Genomic DNA, 5,639 nt, shown 5'->3' with positions numbered 1-5,639 from the left:
CCTTATGTGGCAAATCCTTCTCAAATCTCTTTGTAGACTAATGACAAAGCCCTTAAGGCATCTTGAGGACAAATAATGTATCCACAATAGTGACTCTTTCCAAGATTTAGGCCAGTTACACATAGGGCTAAATCCCTCACCCACTCTCAAAACACTCTATTAATTTCATGACACATAAGACACACTGATTGAAGCAACAGAAAAGCATTGGCTCATTGGTAATAAAGATCAATTTTGACTTGATTGGCTAAGGTTCAATCCTTGTCAATTGTGCAATTTTCATTTTTTACTCAAAAGTAATCTTCTTGTGCTTTGGGCATGGACAAAAATCTTGGCGGGTCTACCCCGCCCAAGAGTGCCCCTCGGGCGAGAAATACAAACTGAATAGAAGCTTTTCTTGTGCTTTAGTCATGGACAAAAATCTAAGCGGGTCTATCCCGCCCAGAAGTGTCCCTCGGGTGAGAAATACAAACTGAATAGAAGCTCAAAATGTGGCACTTTGGACTTCATTTTTTTCCATGAAGCCATCTGTCAGTCTTGTGTGTTACCAAAAGCCTTGGAGGCCCAAGGGAGTCTGGAGAGGTGAGGGTCCAGGGACACTCTCTTGGTGCGGACTCCGTGGTGAGTGACTAACTCTCAAGGGGCTACCATAGCACCATCCCTCGTGTTTGTGTGTACATGCTCTTGAGTCTTAAAGGAGAGGAGACACTCATGACTTTGATATACGCACCCTCGGGATTCAAACATAAGGATGATTCTTAGCCCCCCTTTTTAGCCTAACGAGTCTTTTGATAGTCCTTAGGATATGGGTTGGAAAACAGTTTAAAATTTTCAAGTTACCCATGAACGGGCCGCATACTGCAAACGGGCATAGCCTCATAGCCTATAGGCACAGTTCCTGTCTCTCGAGTCTCTCCCTCTCTCTTTGTCTGTGTCTGTGACGCCGGGTCTCTGTGTTTCCTTTCAGTCAGGACTCAGGAGTACTCCTGTCTCATCTGGCCTGGTACACTTACTGTGTACTCTCATTAGCCTGTCTCTCGAGTCCTCCTGAGTCCTCCCCAATTTTGAAATTTTTTTGCTTTCTCTGTTGTCGACAGACCCCGCATTTACACCACATATGATTGACTGCCATTTCCATTGCCAAAATCTTAGATACTCAAATCCTTAATTAGAGGTCCTTTTAATCAGCTGCTTCCCGATTGAATTGCCTTGTTACTAAATTGTCCTCGCATTTATTGACCCCATAAGACAACATATGTTGGTGAATATTTTCCTCTGTTTTTACCTTAGCCACATTTAATTGACCCCCCATGAGAAAATATATGTTTTCCTCTAATGTTTCTTGGGGGCCACATTCATGATCTGCCAAGGTAGTCGTTAAGAAACATATATTCAAATCTGGGTTTTTTGCAACAGCAGTGCAAAAGGAGTTTGGTACATGGGTTCTCAAAATTAGTTGCTGCCCTTCCATTTCTATTAATCCTGTCTTCTCATCTCAAGGCTCAGATTGCTGAATGCTTTTTATTCACTGTTGTGGCAGCTTCCATTTCAACCATTAAAGCTCTCATGACTGTGTAGGAGGGGACCCATCAACCTCCACCCTCCAATGTCTAAATTCAAAAGGTCTTTCCTATCCCCCCATCAGCTCTACAAGTCCCTCTACATCAACCCATTAGTAGGGGACTCTGTTTCTGCAGACAACAACAACAGGCAGGAGCGCCTCAAGGCAGTTCCTCAGGTCTCTAGCCTCCAGCTCTGCCGCGGCTCGTCCATTGTCTGTGACAATGTCGAGGTTCCAAAGGAGAACAAGCCCCCTAAGCCATCCCAGACGTGCAGCAGCATGATCAAGAAAGGCAGCAGCAATGAAGATGACTGTGCAAAGGCTCCTTCTTGCAGGACAGAGACCGTCTCTAGCCATGGAGGTTCAATTGGTAAAGAGAGCAACATCAGACAGCCCCTTCAGCCTCTCTCAGAAAATACTTCATCAGGAAGGGCTTTGCACAAGTCAAGAAACGGGCTGCATGCGACCGCCCCAAACATCGCACTTTTGCCATGCCCAGAGAACAATGAGCTAGAGGAAAGAGCTCCCTTGTTTGCACCTCTCACACCAAACCGTCCTCTGCATGTGTGGGATGATGACCCTAATTGTGATGCTGCACCGGCATCTTCATGGTCTACCCTTGCAAACAGGTGAAGATGTCTTGTCTTGCTTACAATTACATGTATATCTGCTCCAATTTGGCAAAGATGAGGCCCCCTCATTTGATTTTTGATCGCCTGATCTCCTGTCACTTTTAAACAAGAATGGTCTGATCGAATAGCATATTTGTGCTCAAATTGAGTTCCTAATTCTTGTAACTTTGATTGTCAGGTCTTTGCTATGTAGACCTCTCCCATTAGATGTTGGGCGGTGTGCATGCTACATACTTCACGAGCGGGAGAGTGGGGCTGATAGCCCTGTTGTGTATTCTCTTTACACTGATGTATGCATTTCTTTTCCAGAAGCCACAAGGCAAGAAGAGCATGTTACCTAGTCCATTAAATGATTTTTTTATATAATCCATTGACAGGAAGGGCATGGGAGACAGGATCGCAAACTAGCAGTTGCAAGGCATAGAAGGAGGTCAGGCCGCTCAGAATTCATTATTGGACAAAATGGAGCTGCAACATCAGTGACCAAACGCGAAGATGGTTGCTTTGGAAGAGTTAGATCGAATCTTGTAGGATCCCGCTACTTCATTTGGGATGAGGTAAGTATAACATGCTATGGGCGCTCGTGTTTGATGATCTCGATCCATCTTTTTTAAGAAGCATACATGGTCTGTGTTCTTGCTCAGTCTTCTGATTACAAGTTTTAAAAGCAGGTGGCAAGCATTCCTGATGGCCAGCTGCATGGAGGCAGCCAGCTTCTTGGGGTGGTAACGTAAGTCCGATGTCTCCTTGGACTGGTGTGTTGTGAAGCTCTGCAGACTCGGATTTGAATGATCAAAATTATCCTCAAAAACTAGAGTGAGATTATGTAGCTTCATGGATACTTAAACCAGAACCATGGAAAACTATGTATTATGGATGTCTTCTGATTTAATGATTCTTTGCCAAAGTGGTGCATGTTATGATGCCATATTGAAAGTCATGTTGAAGCACTTTCACCTTAATGCTTTGCTTTGCCAGATTATTGCACATTATGATGTCACATTGACGTTCATGTGTTATGTGTAATTGCTTTTCTTTTGAATGACTGCTTCAGGTTCGAACCTACTGTTACCACATTGACAGGAACCTTCAGGGTCATGAGGGTGTATATACCAAAGTACCATACTCTGCAAATGAGCAATGCCAATCAGGTATAATCCTGATGTATGCCTGTGTAAATCTGGTTGATTTTGTTGTGCAATCAGCTTTTGTCAGGCAGTCTGGAAAATCAGCAAGGATGCTTGTGTCAGTAACATCAACTTTGAAACTTGTAGCATGAACCAATTGGACTTGGCAAGGATTGGGAAGAAAATGTGGGCAAAGTGCACCAGCTCTGCTCACGGAAACCCTACTATAATAGGGTGAGCATGTTCTTCCGTCAATATCCGTTGTCACTTGTAGCCATGCATATTGAAATCATCTTCAATACTCCATGCAGGAAACAAAAAGGTATGAGTTAGATTTTCGAGATAGGACCAGATGTGCGAACCGAATCAAAACCTCAGCAAAGAATTTTCAGTTGATTATGGAGGTAGGGACGCTTTGGTCCGTATGCTACTTGGAAATAGTTGCTCTGCATTGAAACTGATGACTTTTGTGCTTGGTGATTAACTCTCAAGTGATATGGTTGCAAGTTGCTGTCATAGTTTTCATATTGTGCTCTAGATATGCTTATGCATAAATGGATGCTTGTTTTTGTTGTTTGTGTGTTGTCTGGGGCTTCGCAGAGCATCATTCAAGATCTATTTGGTTTTCTTGATAATATAGAGGCATGAGCAATTTGCTTTACATTACTTACGAGTACACATGATGAATCTGAACCATGACTCCAGGAACATGGGAAACAGGTCATCCTAATGCATGGCAAGGTTGGAAACTCCAAGTATATTATGGAATATCGGTATGCCTCTCTTTGCAAATGTTCATTCTTATATCTTGTGCTATCTAGACAATCCAATTCTAACTCTCTGCTGTTGCAGCTTTCCACTGACTGCCTTCCAAGCATTTGGCATCTGCCTTGCTTCAATTGACTCAAAGCTATGCTGCTCAGTATAGATACCCTGATCTTTAAGTTTCTTACATACATGTATAATGGGCATGTTGCACACACCGGACATACTTGGAAGGTCACAATACAGCAGGCCCTCAAAGTGATTGTGCCTTACACATGCTTTGCAACAGAATCTCCCTGTCAAGAAAGGGGAGGTGTATAAGGGACTGGTGTTCAATCACTGGTTTATCCTGTACATGGAAACATCAAAACAACTCTCAGGATATGAAGGTTGTAGAACCAAAACAATTTTCGGGATATGAAGGTTGTAGACGTGAGTGAGCGATTAACCTCACACATACTGAACTGGCTATATTTTGGACTGCTTTATTTGACTCAATACATCAACAGCTGCACCTATGTATAATTATTATCATGTCATGCAATTGATGTATGACATAACCCTCCGGCCTTCTTCTGCTCTGTCAGAGAAGTTATGTAACTCATTCCCTAACCTTTCATGGATCAGGAAGCCAAGTCCCCCAGAATGTGTATAATACAGAAGGCTTCACCAAAAACCCTCGATTGAGATGCAAGCAGTTTGTGCCCCTCATGTTACAATCGCCTGGAATGTCTTGCCATTTGATGGTTCAATAGCTTCCTTTGAAACGCTTTTGAATTAATGCAACTAGAATGTGATCCAAATAACCATAATGGCAGTACCAGTTGACTTGATGTCGTTAACATGTGAGCTCAGAAACTGGTGCTTATAGCACGATAATTTTGAGGAGCCCCTTCTAGGAATTTATTAAAGGGACAAAATATGCTCGAACCTCACTTGTTTGAACCTTAAGCGGCTGTATTTAGAGGTTTGTCTGATTCTACAAACCTTTTGGAGCTCCCTAGCAGCAGCAATATGGTTGAATCTTAAGTGCCCTGTTTGAATTTTAAGACAAGCTGAGCTTTTCAAAAGTGAGACATTGAGACATTGGTCTGCCTTCAGGTGTAGTGATGTGTTTAAAGATTTTATTGGTGCAACGCAACATTTGTGTGGTTTCAACTATGTTGATTAGGACTTCGAGTTTGTTCATGCAAGAACTTGAGGACTTTGAGAAATACATTGAGAAAGCCAAGTCTACAGTGCACCTCTGAATTTTCTTTTGGAGGCACTGCATAGCTAGCTAGGTGTGGTTGGGGGCAGGGGCCTCTGTCAGTCCCCCAACTGTGCCTAGCTAGGTATGAGGTTGACCCCTTGTAGAAGCTCAAGATGCTGTCATAATTCATATGGAAATCATAGTGGGAATTTGTCTGAAATTTATTGTTATTGTTTAATTCAGAAATCATCAACATGCAAAGTGAAGGTCATGAGAATGGCTATCATCCGTAGCGATAGATAACAAACTGTTTCGATGCATAACAATTGGTCCATCTGTCATGTGCCTCATTGTCACAATAG

General features: G+C 42.7%; 1 protein-coding gene across 3 annotated transcripts; it reads left to right on the top strand.

Moving 5' to 3' along the window:
* The first annotated feature begins 781 nt into the window (after window positions 1-781).
* On the top strand, window positions 782-5,042 carry LOC148028749 (tubby-like protein 4). Of its 3 annotated transcripts, none has more exons than XM_087687533.1 (10): window positions 782-1,370; window positions 1,541-2,190; window positions 2,372-2,483; window positions 2,571-2,750; window positions 2,865-2,923; window positions 3,248-3,344; window positions 3,468-3,554; window positions 3,632-3,724; window positions 4,026-4,093; window positions 4,173-5,042. In XM_087687533.1, exons 2-10 carry the CDS (start codon window positions 1,607-1,609, stop codon window positions 4,246-4,248), a joined length of 1,356 nt encoding a protein of 451 aa, XP_087543659.1. In that variant the 5' UTR covers window positions 782-1,370; window positions 1,541-1,606; the 3' UTR covers window positions 4,249-5,042. The 3 variants fall into 3 exon arrangements, with proteins under 3 accessions (XP_087543659.1, XP_087543660.1, XP_087543658.1); XM_087687534.1 differs by having other exon boundaries at window positions 782-1,434; XM_087687532.1 differs by having other exon boundaries at window positions 782-2,190.
* Window positions 5,043-5,639: the final 597 nt, after the last annotated feature.

The sequence above is a fragment of the Lygodium microphyllum genome, chromosome 11, assembly GCF_053477565.2.
Source record: "Lygodium microphyllum isolate KBCC chromosome 11, Lygodium_microphyllum_v1.1.10, whole genome shotgun sequence".
In the NCBI taxonomy this organism is placed as follows: domain Eukaryota; kingdom Viridiplantae; phylum Streptophyta; class Polypodiopsida; order Schizaeales; family Lygodiaceae; genus Lygodium; species Lygodium microphyllum.
Note: the sequence above shows the minus strand (reverse complement) of the source record. Positions and strands in the feature narration are given on the sequence as shown.

What these genes read in the sequence shown, in the direction of transcription:
- LOC148028749 (XM_087687533.1), top strand. Translation starts at nt 1,607, where the DNA reads ATGTCTAAATTCAAAAGGTCTTTCCTATCCCCCCATCAGCTCTACAAG. An exon ending in GCTACTTCATTTGGGATGAG is followed by an intron (nt 2,751 to 2,864) that starts GTAAGTATAACA and finishes TTTTAAAAGCAG; the next exon opens with GTGGCAAGCATTCCTGATGG. An exon ending in GGAAACCCTACTATAATAGG is followed by an intron (nt 3,555 to 3,631) that starts GTGAGCATGTTC and finishes TACTCCATGCAG; the next exon opens with GAAACAAAAAGGTATGAGTT.